At 32.3% G+C, this 14,097-nt stretch overlaps 3 protein-coding genes across 9 annotated transcripts; 1 reads left to right on the top strand and 2 right to left on the bottom strand.

Annotated features, from left to right (window-relative positions):
- Positions 1 to 168: 168 nt before the first annotated feature.
- On the bottom strand, positions 169 to 6,292 carry LOC124429625 (serine protease inhibitor 88Ea-like). Of its 4 annotated transcripts, XM_046975156.1 has the most exons (5): positions 6,245 to 6,292; positions 2,083 to 2,430; positions 1,618 to 1,993; positions 869 to 1,500; positions 169 to 771 (listed from the first exon to the last, which is right to left on the bottom strand). In XM_046975156.1, the coding sequence occupies exons 1-4, from the start codon at positions 6,275 to 6,277 to the stop codon at positions 902 to 904; spliced, it is 1,356 nt and encodes a 451-aa protein (XP_046831112.1). In that variant the 5' UTR covers positions 6,278 to 6,292; the 3' UTR covers positions 169 to 771; positions 869 to 901. The 4 variants fall into 4 exon arrangements, with proteins under 4 accessions (XP_046831112.1, XP_046831111.1, XP_046831113.1 ...); XM_046975155.1 differs by having other exon boundaries at positions 169 to 1,500; XM_046975157.1 differs by lacking the exon at positions 6,245 to 6,292 and adding an exon at positions 6,040 to 6,195 and having other exon boundaries at positions 169 to 1,500.
- On the top strand, positions 3,326 to 12,572 carry LOC124429626 (transmembrane protein 43 homolog). 3 transcript variants are annotated; one of them, XM_046975161.1, is made up of 6 exons: positions 3,326 to 3,943; positions 10,760 to 10,942; positions 11,015 to 11,247; positions 11,317 to 11,617; positions 11,702 to 11,907; positions 12,017 to 12,572. In XM_046975161.1, exons 2-6 carry the CDS (start codon positions 10,847 to 10,849, stop codon positions 12,318 to 12,320), a joined length of 1,140 nt encoding a protein of 379 aa, XP_046831117.1. In that variant the 5' UTR covers positions 3,326 to 3,943; positions 10,760 to 10,846; the 3' UTR covers positions 12,321 to 12,572. The 3 variants fall into 3 exon arrangements, with proteins under 3 accessions (XP_046831117.1, XP_046831116.1, XP_046831115.1); XM_046975160.1 differs by lacking the exon at positions 3,326 to 3,943 and adding an exon at positions 10,427 to 10,581 and having other exon boundaries at positions 12,038 to 12,572; XM_046975159.1 differs by lacking the exon at positions 3,326 to 3,943 and adding an exon at positions 10,427 to 10,581.
- On the bottom strand, positions 6,931 to 9,973 carry LOC124429624 (thiamine transporter 2-like). Of its 2 annotated transcripts, none has more exons than XM_046975153.1 (7): positions 9,928 to 9,973; positions 9,243 to 9,427; positions 8,782 to 9,166; positions 8,142 to 8,555; positions 7,820 to 8,012; positions 7,617 to 7,755; positions 6,931 to 7,491 (listed from the first exon to the last, which is right to left on the bottom strand). In XM_046975153.1, exons 2-7 carry the CDS (start codon positions 9,363 to 9,365, stop codon positions 7,255 to 7,257), a joined length of 1,491 nt encoding a protein of 496 aa, XP_046831109.1. In that variant the 5' UTR covers positions 9,366 to 9,427; positions 9,928 to 9,973; the 3' UTR covers positions 6,931 to 7,254. The 2 variants fall into 2 exon arrangements, with proteins under 2 accessions (XP_046831109.1, XP_046831108.1); XM_046975152.1 differs by having other exon boundaries at positions 9,879 to 9,955.
- Positions 12,573 to 14,097: the final 1,525 nt, after the last annotated feature.

Raw genomic sequence — 14,097 nt, 5'->3', positions numbered from 1 at the left:
TGTAATTTCTCATGGATATAATAAATTAAAATAAATCTCATTGAAATGTAAAATAGAAATATTATCTTACCTTTTATTTATATAGTTTTTTTTTTTTTACACTTATAATCAATCATTACCAGTGCCAAAGATTATTGAAGATATCAGGTATAAAAAAGAATCTCATAATTAAAGGCAACAATAAAAAGTATACAATAGTTATAAGTATTATAGATATTATAAACAAAATAAATATAGTTTCTCTCATCGCAAAGAGATATACACAAATTACATGTATGTATTGTTTGATTGTTCAAAATATCGTTAATAGAAATCAATCAGTGGGATTGTAACAAGTACACATTCAAATTTAATCGACTAAATATGACGTGCTAACAATATCCGTAATCTCTATAAGTTATAAAAAAACAGAAATATATCCAATGAAAACAATGAATACATCTCTTTCTACCTAGATATAATTTTACAAAGTGACTTTTTGTAAATATTTTAGTCATGGATTCTTCCTTAACCAATTGTCATATTTTATCATAAAAGACAAATTAAATATATATCTATGTAATAAATTGAATCTGTAATTTGTTCATTTTTGTGCTTACCTTTGGTCGAAAGCAAAACTTATAAACATTATGAAATTTTTAATATCACGTATCCATTCATAGATTCAAACAGGCACTCTCAAGTATTCGAGGCATTATCATTCATTCGTCCATTCATTAATCCATTTACTCTTTTATCGGCTTTCTTATTAATCCCCTGCTAGCGATCGTTCTAAAAAGTAAACACAGCTGATTTACGAGCACGGACGACTAATGCCAACCGCGCAATCGCTCCGATTATTTAGTACGAAGAATGAGGAATCACGTACTTTAGAAGGATGTTTATCTCCTAGGTAAGATCATTAAGCAGGTATCGATGAAGCCGGTGCGCCGGGTGTACGATAAATACCGCAGAATAATATACTGTGCGTTGGTTTGTCATAGATGAAATATATAAAGGGATGATTAGCATTAAAGACAGCCGGTTCGGACGGTCTGCTCGAACGGAAACTAAAGAGTGCCGTGGCTGCTGCTGCTGTCGTACCCTCTTCAGTGACCTCGATTTTAGCCCTATGAACAGCGTCTCCCAAATGAAGTGGTTTCTCACCGTCGGCTAAGAAATCTCGCAAATCAGCCGCATCAGGTGTGACTAAGTCACCAGCACCGAGAGAACGAAGAAGCGGTACCAAAGGTAACTCTCTTTCCAATTCGAATCGCGGTAAAGAGACTTCGACCTGTCTCGATGGCATTCCATCGTCAAGAAGTATTCTTAATTCCGTCGCACCAGCCTCAGTAGAGATGTGTCGAAGAACGTTCTTGATACCTCCGTCTCCTTGGTTTCGATTCGCTCCGTCGTTCAAAAATCTGGCTGCTGCGAAAGGCGGTAACAGGATGAACATAGAGATTTCTTGACCTTTATATGGAAGTTCAAGAATGTGAGCACCCAATTCCTCCGAGACGACTATCGAACAAACGAAGAAAATATAAGTTTAACAACTTCTTTATCAGTGTATATTAAAATATTTGTTGTATAATATCTATAATATACGAAAATAAATTTCAGATATATTTCGCTAACCGTGATTGAATGTCTTTTTCTGGCGCATGAACGTGATTACGGAATTTTGGGAGCCAGGCGCGTAAAAGATATCTCTTTTCGAATTTGCTGGATCGAAACGACTTTGCCAGAGACCCTTGAAGTAAACGGCATTAGCCAAGACGAGATCCGTATCTTCTGTGATACTATCTTCTGGCAATAAATCACGAATATGACCCCTCGTGGTGTTGCTGACCCAATCATTTATACTATTTCGTACGGCCAATGGATTGCTTTTAAAGTCAATCTTGACCAACTGATCACTGAACAAATCGAGCATGCAATCGCGCAACTTTCTCGCATCCGTTACCCAAAGCCGGTTGGCGGACTTGTACTCGTAATTGGCTGACCCATTATTCTGAAAAGAGGTAGAATGAAAATATCATTACCGTCGAGAGCGTTTCGGTCTCGTTTCACGCGGCTCACCTTGAAACGAATCACTCTTACCTCTTTTTTTTGTTTAATAGATTTCTCGAAAGCGTAGTATCTCATCACGTCGATCTTCGATAAATCGTCTGGAATATGCAAAGCTTTTTTCAAGGACGTCTCCGTGTTGCCACGGGCACCGAAATACGCTAAAGTCAAAGCGCTGTGAATGCTATCCGGGCTGAAGAATATATTGTCGCTAGTTTGTATTTCAGCGGCCTTCTTTAAGGCATCTATGGCAAATTCGTAACGACCTTCGTCGAGCATCGTTTTCGAACGTGGATTCATCATAATGGGATTGTCATCTCCCGTCAAACATTGCGCCATGATCCCACCGATCAATGTTAAGAAAAATAATAATGGCATCGCCTGAAAAAAAAAAAAAAAGGAAAAGAAAAAGAAAAATAAATAAATAAATAAATAAAAAATACAGATTAGTTTTAATAGCAAGCGATATCGTTCTTAGGACGAATTGATTGCGTGATATAACGCATTTATTCGATTCGCCATAAGAATTTCACAAACGCCAGTCAAGGATACAATCCCGAAAGGTTTGCACGCGCAATGTCGCGTGTTTTCCGAAGCATTACGAAATCGTGTCCGCGCATGATGAGCAGCTGACGTTTAATCTTTTCAAAGAAATAATAATGTATACATACCGAGCAAATAATTAAATGAAATGTTTTAATCTTTATTGAAATTGTTCTCTTATCTCGTTATACGAAGATTTCAATGCGTGGAATTAAAAGGATATCTATGCGAGAGCCTATCTAGAAAGTAGAGCCAACTCGTTTCTATGTAAACCGTTTTCTTAAAAAATTTCTCGACTGGAGAAAGCGATAAAGATTCATGTAAATAGAAAGAAATGAAAGAGGAAATGAAGAAAAGGATCTTGGAATCGTACGATCCTAAATGTCTTTTGTTATTTCTTCATATTTTGTGCACATAGATATTGTATCAGTGAAAGCAAGATTTATGTCACACGAGTCTGCTTAATGTATCAATTTCTTTCCTTGAATCGTCTCTTATCAAAAATCGCTTGTATTAAGACGTTTTTCTTATATCAAAGAGAGGATTTCAAAGAGAGGTAAAATAAGGCTCGTCGTTGGTACGAGTGAAAGTTGCGAGCAAACCATGACATCATAGAATCCAACTTTCTTGCTTGAAATGAACGTATGTACTTATGTATGACGAGACACGAGTGACGAAACGATTCGCCTACGTTTTCTTTCGAAGATGAAAATATAACCACATACTTATTCTTCTTTCAGCTATATTATTTCTCGTAAGAAACACGCGAGAAAGAGAGATCTTCCTGGTATTGTTTAGATTAATTACTGACCCAATTGCTGAAATTTTTCTAACGTCATCGCCTTAACGAATTGAATTAAAGAATTTAATGTTTCATTTTTTTTTTCCTTTTTCAAGGACAGTTCCTTCTGCGAGATATATCACATATGAATTCTTTACTCGGTTATACGTGGTCTCATTCGTACATGAATCACGCACGAACATATTTAACGAGTTACAAGCTAGTACTACGTAAAGGAAAAGAATCAACATGAGAAATAGAAAAAAGCTCGCTCTTTCTCTCAACTCTGTTTTAATACTTTATTTTAATTTAAGTGATTAAACCATATAGACGAACTGCTACGACAACTTCGTCAAAGACGTTGTGTCGTTTTCAATGTCAGAGTTACGAATGGAAATACTTTATGAATGGTCGTTACGTTTCTGTATCCGCCTTTCTTATTGCGTACAAGCGCACTCTACTTTCGTAGAGAAATAGAAAAAAAAGAACATCATTCAGAAATACCTTCGTAAAGAAGGAATTTGTGTAACAAAGTGGATAATTGCAGGAAGTGCGGTGGTTTGTATCAAGGTGCGGCTTTCTTATCGTTGGAGGTTAGGCGATACGGTAAAACGTTTCGGTACTGAAGTATCGTATCATATCATACAAATAAAGTATTATGTTACGAGTATGCTCGCCTGAGCGAATAATCTTCGTTCAAAGAGCATGTAATATTATAAATCTTATCAGTAATAAACGACCATGTAGATACAAGGTTGAAAAATCATTTGATGTTACATCGAATATTCGAGCGATATATTTTTTGAACCTCGAAAATGATCATGGTCGTTTGATGAATCATTTCTTTCGTTTCGTTCTTGAAAGTAAACCACGTGTTTGTGAATTCATTATAATATTTGATGATGGTGAAAATCGTCTGGCGCGTACATGTTTATAAACAAGAAAAATTTTGTGAGGTTAGCTACGCTTCTTTCATTCGTTTAATCTTGCTTAATAATGGGAACTTGGTTTGCATATTAAAAAGCAATATCGAGTATACGATGTAAGAGAGAATTTGCATTTCAAGCTCGACTTACCGATTCGAAGGACATTGCTCGTTTTAGTTCTTTATCACGTTATCACGCGAAGAAAGATTATTAGAAGATTTTGTTCTAAAAACGACAAAAGAGTATGATGTACCGTTCTCTCTACCGTTTTAAACGGAACTGAGAGTACAATGACGATTCCGGGCGTACGGAGAGATGGTAGAGTTTTCTATAAACCCCACCAAGAAGTCGAGGCGTCGACGTTCGTCATACTTCCATCGGCTATATCCTTTCGAACGACTCGTCTTTCTCTCTTTTTATATCCCACTTCTTTTCCTCAACCTACTATGCGATCTTCAACGTACTTACGTATTTCCTGAACGTTGGAAATGCCCGGCATCATAATAATTTTCTCGTTAGGGAATTCCTTCAGAAGAACGAACGATATTTGTATTGTATGATCGACTTTTACCGCGCGAAAAATCGATCATTTTATTTGTTTGCTTTTTTGTTATCGGTCTACAGATAACGAGCAATATTGACAGCAATATTTCTTCATTGGAACGAACGAACGAACTTGTGCTACAATGTGCGATTGTTCTGACCTTAGACGTTCGATTATCTTCAGTATCAGTTTACTTTTTCTTCGTTCATATAAATATGCATATCTTCCTTTTCCCAGACTCATATCATTCTTCTTTCTTTCTCTATCGAGGAGCGTACACTTTTACGAGACTGGCCTTAAGCAGAGAAAGCGCGAAACTCGGCGATCCTTTTAAAAGCGTTTCATTTTCTTGCAAATAAACGATCAATAAAGTCTCGACTCGAGATCTCCGAGAGATTAAATTCGAGACAATAAAAATGATTTCGGCAATGATTGAAAATCTGATCAATGATCGGGGATCGATTGATTCGAATTGTTAACGATTGTTTTCGTACGTAAAGATATGGACGTCCGATCGGCAAAGACTTTATATTATCTTTTTGGATTCATTTTTTGCCAATCGAATTTCTCGAATCGATAGTATATAGTTGAACCAACGACGAATTAGGAAATACCGATTATATCATTAATCGAATCGTTTTGTTTGTCGAATAATGCCGAGCTGGGACTTTCCCTTTTCGCCATTACCTTCAAATTTACGATCAATAAATCTTCTTTCATCGAAACGATAAAACCGCCTTTTTTTAAATGTCTTTTATATATTCTCAGTTGCATTCCATTTAGAATATAGCTTATTCATAGGAACGTTTTCATTTTTATTCTATATCTCGATATGCGTTCTTTCGGTGTTACATAAGAATAAATGCTAACAATACGATCTTTCAATGTTCAACTCGCGTAATAATTGTCAAGCGTAAAATTATATCGATGGCGAAGTTTTAACGCGAGTTATTCTGTTTGAATGACGACAAGGCGATGGAATCAACGAGGACACGATTAAAGAACAGGTTCGATTGTCATTATCGATTCGAAAATCGATGCTCGTCGCAACTTGAACCGCGATTGTATTTTCTGATAACCCATCAGAGAATACGTGTATAAATATATATTTACGTAGATTCATTTGAATATAAAGAAGATCTTCGACACAACACGATCATCATATTCTTATCGATGTTAAGAAATGATTCTCTTACCCGAAATTGCACCATGATTTCTCTCTTGCTTTACAGATAGAAATTCCTTTTCAGATAAGCTGCTTTTTTCCAAAGACACGAGTTATAATGACGGACGAAAAACGTAATATGTTTGCACTCGCGTGGATATTACAAACTGTGGCATTAGGCAACGCCGTTAGTTGTTTTATATGCTCGATGCCCCTCATAAACAAATCGTACTTACTATCTGTCGCTTTGACCTCCCCTCGGTTTTCATCGAAGATGTTTATACGCACGTTTCTGATCGTCTACGTATTTTAATTGACTCTATATAATTGCAGTGCAATCCGAAGGAAAATCCCACAAGATTCGATGATTAAGAAGACTACGTTTCTATCGATAATTTCCAATAAAACATATATATATATATATATATATATATATATATGCTTATATATATATTGCCTTTATTTTGCGTTCACGTGCAAAAAAATATTATCTCGTTAATATCGATGAAATACTCAAGAGATTTGATATGTTTGTTTTATTTTAGTTATAATACAATGTATATAGAAAGAAATTTATACACGTTCAATTCGTTTATCTTCTTTTTCAATTTGATCGTTCGAGCATATTTAATTTTAATTCAAAGAAAAATTGCTCATGAAATAATTAGTGGAGTTAAGTAATGAGGATATATCGACGATACTATCTTTTTTCTTCTTACTTTTATTTACACTTTTATAAAAACCGCAAACATTGACGTTTGGGAATATTTGACGCAATAAATAATACCGTCCAATTATTTAAAAATGCACGATTAATTTTTATTCTTTTCGCGTCGCGAGAATAATAAAATGAATTTTCGTCTAAAATAAACATTTGTTAATAATACAATTTATTAAAAAGTAATATTTTTTGACGTAAATGTCAATTTTTCTATGGATGTTTATTTTTTACTATCTCACAAATACAAATACTGTTCTTTTCGTATTCCATACTACAAGTTTTAAGACAACGTTAAGGGTTTTTTTATTCTTTTCTATTTTTTTTATTTTTTATTACTATTTTTTTTCTTTCTTTTAATAGTAAAAACCATAAAAAAGAGATATTATTCTATTATACGTTATTATAACAAAGTCTTTCTAACTAAACCTAATAAATAGTTCATTCTTAATAAATTGTCTGTTGAATATGTCAAATAATACGTACGAGAATAATACAAGGAGGATATTATACATTTCTTTATAATTATTAATTTACGCAATACTTATCTTCCGATTGAATAGTTAAGATATCATTTTTAGATACCGTCGAATTTGTATTAAACGATTCATTATTATCGATGTTATCTATTGACTTTTGAATGTTCTTATTTTTTAACCATATTTCAAATTTATCACCATTTTTATAACGTGTTATAATCGTAAATATAGCTATTATTAAAAATATCACAGCCAAAATTATGTAATAGCAGCCATAAATGAAAAACTAAAACAAAAAATTAATTATCGTACGATAAAATTGTAATTTGACGTATCGTATGAAAAGAGATTAATCTCTCAGATTTTTATTCATACACACACATATTTTGATCATATATATATTCTTTTTACCTGAGATCTAATAGTGTCTCCAAGATTTCCATTAATAACTATTAATGTTAACAAACTTTGGAACAATAGTGCTAAAAAGATATTTGTCCCAAATATTAAACCGTAGCTATCTTCAGATATATTTTTTGCAACTTCGAAGCTATAAAATAATAGGATAGAAAACATATGAATTAAGTAAAAAATTCTATTTAAATAAGAATTACCTTGCAACAGTGACCATAGTGTGATAAACCACTCCAAATATTATGTAAGCAGTATATAATACCCAAATATTATAATTATAAGAACACAATATAATTAAGCCACCCTCTATAAGGGCAAATAATGTTAATGTTACATCTCCTATCACTGGCCAGTTGAATGGTATTTTAGAAATGACAAAAACGGTGGAAGCACCTAATTGGAAATGTTATTGCTTTAAAAATTCTTTAAATCATATATACAATAACAACATATTGTTTATATCGCGTATCATCTTGTTCATTTAGTCTCTTGTAGATCTTGAAAAATTTTTTATGTATTTACCTATTATTGCATAACAAGCATCTACCGCTCCGTTATAGATATCGTCATATGATTCAACAGCCGTTTGCCATAAAAGTTGGGCGTAATTAGTTATTTGCAAATAGCCGCAAGTTGAAAATGCCCACCACATGGACCATTTTATAATGTGAAGATGCGTATAAGCGTTTAAAAAATGTTGCCATAATAACACGTAGGCATGTTTCAGCTTAGAAGACATTGAGGTAACATTTCCCTTTGCATGATTATATCTCGATTGTTTATGACGATTGAATTCATAACAATCGTCACTTTCCGATGATTTCACGGTATCCGCTGGTGCGGTTGTAATATTTTGATCGTAAATAGGTGAATGAAAATAAATCGATTGACCGACGGATGGTAAAAAAAATGTCCATATCGTGGCGAGACCAAACGCTGAAACAAACAATACCTTTTTCGCCGATCAACAATATTATGATCGATTTATGTATATATATATATATATATATAAGAGAGAATTAATTTTATCAGTCAATAATCTTATCATATCAACATTATCAAGATATATTGGGACGATTAAAAATATATTTGATAGTATTAATTTCTGCATTTCTGATAAAATTTTTCATACTACTTTTGAATTCTTATTTGCGAAAGGTACCTGCAATGGTAATATAATTCAACTCATGGAAATCTAATATATGAAAAGAAGCTGTTAATTGTGCTATAATTCCAGCCATACATCGTCCAACAAGCGAAGCCGCTTTTGTATGACCTGTCACTTCTTGATAGTGTTTCTTATCAACTTTTGCATATATGTATGTATAATATGCCACTTCGCAAGAAAGAAACAGGCCATAAAAGAATTCAGTGATCTGAACTAATGGCACAGTTTTTCCAAATATCAATACAAGAAATGCAATCATTCCAGAAAGTGAACACAATATAATAATAGGCTTATATCTTACAAAATCTGTTATCAAAAATATAATAACTAGAGTTAAAAAATAACTGTATGTGCTAACTGGATAAATTTCTTGATTGACCTGAAAGTTAATATACATATAATTAAAACTATTTAAGGCCAATTATTAACTAATAGATTTTAAAGGTTTCACAAACTTGTTCATGAGTAAAATTCTTCCATGGTCCTGTTAAATAATCAGTTACAAATGACTCGGATGGCCTGAAGTCTTTTAACAATCCAAACATACATAGGATAAAAGATATTTTTAACCAATACATTTTGAAAAATATATTTTATTTTTCGTACTCGTTAGAAAGTGCTTTATTTATTTATATTAAACCTAGAAATATATTATTTTTCTATATTTAAAGCAATAAAATATCTATATCAATAATATAATAAAACATAGTGTACAAAAATTATTAAACAGATTTTTTAACTAAACAAGAATTTATCACAAAACCTCTGAAGTTTCATCAAAAAGGTCAACATAGATAACACTTGATAAATTAAACGAAAAAACGATTTAATATGAATTATATATTAATTACTAATGATTCAATTATAAAGTTATCATTTGTTGATTAAATATAAAATATTTCTATTTGCATGTTAGGAAACATTGTTAATATTATGTTTCTTCGAAATACATTTTCGATATAACAAACGATATTATACGTTTAAAATATATGACAACGGAGTTGTTTTGTTAAGAATTCGATTATCTTGTATAAAAATATTTTATTTTATATCACATTTGCGTGTCAAGTTTAATTAACGCACAAACTTACGAATTTACGGACCAACGATTGATTAAGTTAAAAATACATCCACACATACCTCATGCAGGATGAGGTCTGATCCATTTCTGATAAACGATAACATAACTTTGTTTTGTCCTTTGATTGTATGCAATAAACAATAAAGTAAACTCATATTTACTATCGCCTTTTACACCATCTGGCGTCTCTTCAGTGTACTACACAATTTGCTAATAAATTCTTGCTGATATTTTTTTATGTTACACGATTTTTATAAGATTTTCAAAAAGTACATTTTTTTGAGAATAAAAGGAAAGAATAAAGAATGTTTAATAATTTTTTACATTGTAGATTGTTTAAATAAATATGTTGCAGCATAATTACGATGACAACCAATAGGAAAATTTGCTTTTCTTTCTCTGAGATTCGAACATATGATTGGATGCTATTGGGTAATACACAAGAACTTGACAAAATAAAACTCAAAATTTTTAACATTTCATATTCGATCTTGTAGTGATATATATATATATATCACTACAATAAATATATATATATATATATATATATATATATCATTACACACACACGCACATGCATAAATATATATATATATATATGTATATGTTGTACCCCGCAGTGATATAATATATAATTTTTGACTTTAATATCCTTTAAACTTGCATTGAATGTTTATCATGTTTTATGAATTTTGGAAATGTATCGTGCAAATGTAAATATTAAACATTCTTGTTACTTAATTATTCATGTTTACGTACATATAATAGTTCAATGTATTTATATAAAATATTAAATCTCATTGCATATTTTTCGAATCGTATTTTTATCATGACTGATTAAAGTTATATTTTTTACTGAAAAATTGATGTTAATATTTAAATGTTTTGTAGCAAAATGGACAGCAGCAAAGAGCAAATGTTGAACCAATACATCAAAATCGAATTAATGGAAGACAGCCTTCACCCATAAATGTTCCAATGTCAGTTTCAGAACAGTTTAGAGAATCATGGTTAACTGCTATTATTGGATCTATTTTGTTTGCGACTGGCATGTGCCTGTTGTTTTGGAACGAAGTATGTAATTCATATATTATAATGCTTTTTATAAGGTTTTTTGTACAATGAATAAATTTTCATGATTTCCAGGGAAGGGCAGTAAAAGTAGCATACTCTTTAGACGAAGCCTTACGGAATGTAGCAGTGCTTTCAAATCCATTTAAATTATTACCCGAGTTTGAAGGTCGTTTAATATATATTTCAGGATCATTATCCATATCAGAGCCATTGACTGAACCTGATTATGGTATTATTGTGTCAAGTGTTAAATTAAAAAGAAGAGTACAGATGTATCAATGGGTCGAAATCGAAGAAGAAAGAAGGTATTATATTCGATTGTTAAATATAATTTGTCAAATACTCTTTATATAACCTTTGAAATATTATTTTAGTTTTGGTGGTGTAACGGAAGAAGAGAAACATTATTATTATACGACAGAATGGAAGGATAAGCTTGTAGATTCTGATCATTTTTATATTAGAACTGGACACCATAATCCAAAAGAAATGCCAATCAAAAGTCAAATACAGATTGCTAATGAAGTTAAAATTGGAGCCTTTATTCTTGGATCAGAATTAAAGAAGAAATTTAATGAATTTGTTGAGATTACTAGCGACGAGAGACCAGAACGTAAAGATATTAAAATGCATTCTGGCCTGTATTATCATAGCGCTGATTTGTGGAATCCCCAGGTATCTTCTTAATATAGCATTTTTATGTCTATATAATATTTACACGCCTATTTTTCTTATGCCTATTTTTCTTTTTTCATATAGGTGGGAGACATTAGAATACAATTTTCTTATGCAGGTAAACAAGGTGATGTTTACTCTATCGTTGGCATGATGGAGAAAGGAATTATTGTTCCTTATACCACATCACACGGGGAAGATATTTTACTTCAAAGGAAACACAAAATGACAGTAGATCAAATGTTTCACTTAGAACATGTGCACAATTACTGGAGAACTTGGAGTATCAGGTAATATTTTACAATTATTATTCCCTTTAAATATTTTCATACTTTATATGCGTATCATGCTCATTCATCTTTTTATGAAATTATCTATTAAAAACCATTTTTTTCAAAGAAAATGCATAACTATTTTCAGAGGACTAGGCTGGTTAGTCCTATTTTTGGCAGCAACTTGTTTGGCAAATATATTGAGGACCGTGATACTTAATTCAACATTCTTATGTGGAATAATAGCAATTGAATCATTAACAATGTCCGTTTCCATGTCCATTAGTTTATTAGTAATTGGTTTTGCATGGGTGTGGTATCGGCCGGTAATTGGCCTTTGCTTAGCTTTAGCTTCGATTTTACCATTTATTTATTCAACTTTAATAGCAGGATCTCAATCGCAACAACGTGATAATTACAGAAGATTGTAGTCTTATGTCAGGTGTATCAATAATGTGTATAGCATATCTATTTACAATGCCTTCATTATTTTACCTGTAAATTCATACAGTTTATATGTATTTTACATAAATAGTATTATCAAAAATGCTAATTTCATTGTTAATTATATATAGTTATTTATTAAATATTTAAGATAAAATTTTTGTATTAAAATAGTTGTATAAACATTGATTATCAAATGTACAAAATGCCAAATACATCAGCTTATTAAGCATCATAAATAATGCGTACGTGTTGGTAACATGGAGAAAATAGTCTATTATCGGGAGCGATTCCAACATTGGTTAAGAATTTCAGAGCTAGATGGTGTTGAATGTCTGGTAATTGATCGTTAACTTGCAGTTTGATCAATGAACTTGAGTCAACAAAATTGTATCAATAATAAGACGTTTCAAGTAAGTAATTCAAAGGTAAAGACTTCTTAGAAACAAATTTAAACCGTAAATAATATTTTTCTAATTAAAATAACCTTCCTCTCTCTCTCTCTCTCTCTCTCTCTCTATATATATATATATAATGGGTATCACCTTTTCGTTTTCAGAAATGAATGATATATCTAAAGAAAATAATGATATATTTAAATAAACAAACATATTTCCAAGTTAAAAAATCTAAATTTATGTATTTAGTACATATAAATACTTATCTGATTTTAAAGTGCCCCGTTGCTGAAATTTCATTTCAACGATAGCTATGTTCGCGTATTGCGACGAACAGGAAACTAGGCAAAAGAGGGAGGCAAAAAACGGGAGGAAACCATCGACCAAGCCGATGGCTGCACAATGCAAGGAAAATGTGCAGCTGTGCTGCACCCCTTTACAGACTTGGCCCGAAATTGTACGGATTTGTAATGAACTGAATATTACCCGGATTCCCTCCCCGCCCCTCTTCTCTCTCTCTCTTTCTGTTTCTTCCTCTTTCGCATGTTTGGCACGGTCGCTGTTTCAGGAAATTGCATTATACCCGACTCTTGATTCATTCGTATCAACGATGAACAGCCATGCCATTGTGCCAGACCGTGCGTATTATGTTACTCGTTATTTGTGATTTTGAAAGCACAATGCTAACTCGTAATTTTAACTCGGCCGAAACACCTTTATCTCGAGTACACAGGTATTGAAATATTTTTCGACAGAGATTGTCGATATTACCGAGCATCGTTACGATGTTATGTATCTGAAGAAATCAAAAGTATTTGGATAATGATCCATTAATTTGGAATTTATTCCATTGTATTTTCTATCGATGATTTTCGTTCGGTAGCTTAGAAAAGAAAGAGAGATGAGATCAGAGATTGCAAGTTTGCAAACTGAGAGCATACGGTAGGCGAAATTATTCACTGAAATATAGCACTCTGGTGCGCTTCGTGCTATCCGTATTTGCGGTTAAAACGTCGATTACGTCCTGATTTATGGTGATGGTGACACGTTCCGGTACGTTTGCGGATGCGACAGAGTTCAATTACGCGATAGCATCGTGGAAATTCCATTTTGGATTTGTTGACACTAAAGTAGAGAAGAACTAGAAAAAGAAAAAAAAAAAAACAAATAAGAAGGAAGGAATTGGAAGAATGAAGAAATTAAAATAGAAATTGTCTTCTTTCAATCGTCAAGATACGATCGATAAAACGATTTACTCTCGACTTCGAGAACGGTATAGTGTAACCAATAGGGTCTCGTATCGAAAATATTCGCTAACCACAAAACTATTCTATCACATGCACTTCGTTCGCCCATTCTAGATTTA

The sequence above is a fragment of the Vespa crabro genome, chromosome 15, assembly GCF_910589235.1.
Source record: "Vespa crabro chromosome 15, iyVesCrab1.2, whole genome shotgun sequence".
Classification (NCBI taxonomy): domain Eukaryota; kingdom Metazoa; phylum Arthropoda; class Insecta; order Hymenoptera; family Vespidae; genus Vespa; species Vespa crabro.
This window is presented reverse-complemented; position numbering and strand designations above follow the sequence as displayed.

What these genes read in the sequence shown, in the direction of transcription:
- LOC124429625 (XM_046975155.1), bottom strand. Translation starts at nt 6,277, where the DNA reads ATGAAAACCGAGGGGAGGTCAAAGCGACAGATA. An exon ending in CTATTAAACAAAAAAAAGAG is followed by an intron (nt 1,994 to 2,082) that starts GTAAGAGTGATT and finishes ACCTCTTTTCAG; the next exon opens with AATAATGGGTCAGCCAATTA. An exon ending in GAAAAAGACATTCAATCACG is followed by an intron (nt 1,501 to 1,617) that starts GTTAGCGAAATA and finishes TTTGTTCGATAG; the next exon opens with TCGTCTCGGAGGAATTGGGT.
- LOC124429624 (XM_046975153.1), bottom strand. Translation starts at nt 9,365, where the DNA reads ATGTATTGGTTAAAAATATCTTTTATCCTATGTATGTTTGGATTGTTA. An exon ending in TGCTTGTTATGCAATAATAG is followed by an intron (nt 8,013 to 8,141) that starts GTAAATACATAA and finishes ATTTCCAATTAG; the next exon opens with GTGCTTCCACCGTTTTTGTC. An exon ending in GAGACACTATTAGATCTCAG is followed by an intron (nt 7,492 to 7,616) that starts GTAAAAAGAATA and finishes TTTTTGTTTTAG; the next exon opens with TTTTTCATTTATGGCTGCTA.
- LOC124429626 (XM_046975159.1), top strand. An exon ending in GCCTGTTGTTTTGGAACGAA is followed by an intron (nt 10,943 to 11,014) that starts GTATGTAATTCA and finishes CATGATTTCCAG; the next exon opens with GGAAGGGCAGTAAAAGTAGC. An exon ending in CTGATTTGTGGAATCCCCAG is followed by an intron (nt 11,618 to 11,701) that starts GTATCTTCTTAA and finishes TTTTTCATATAG; the next exon opens with GTGGGAGACATTAGAATACA.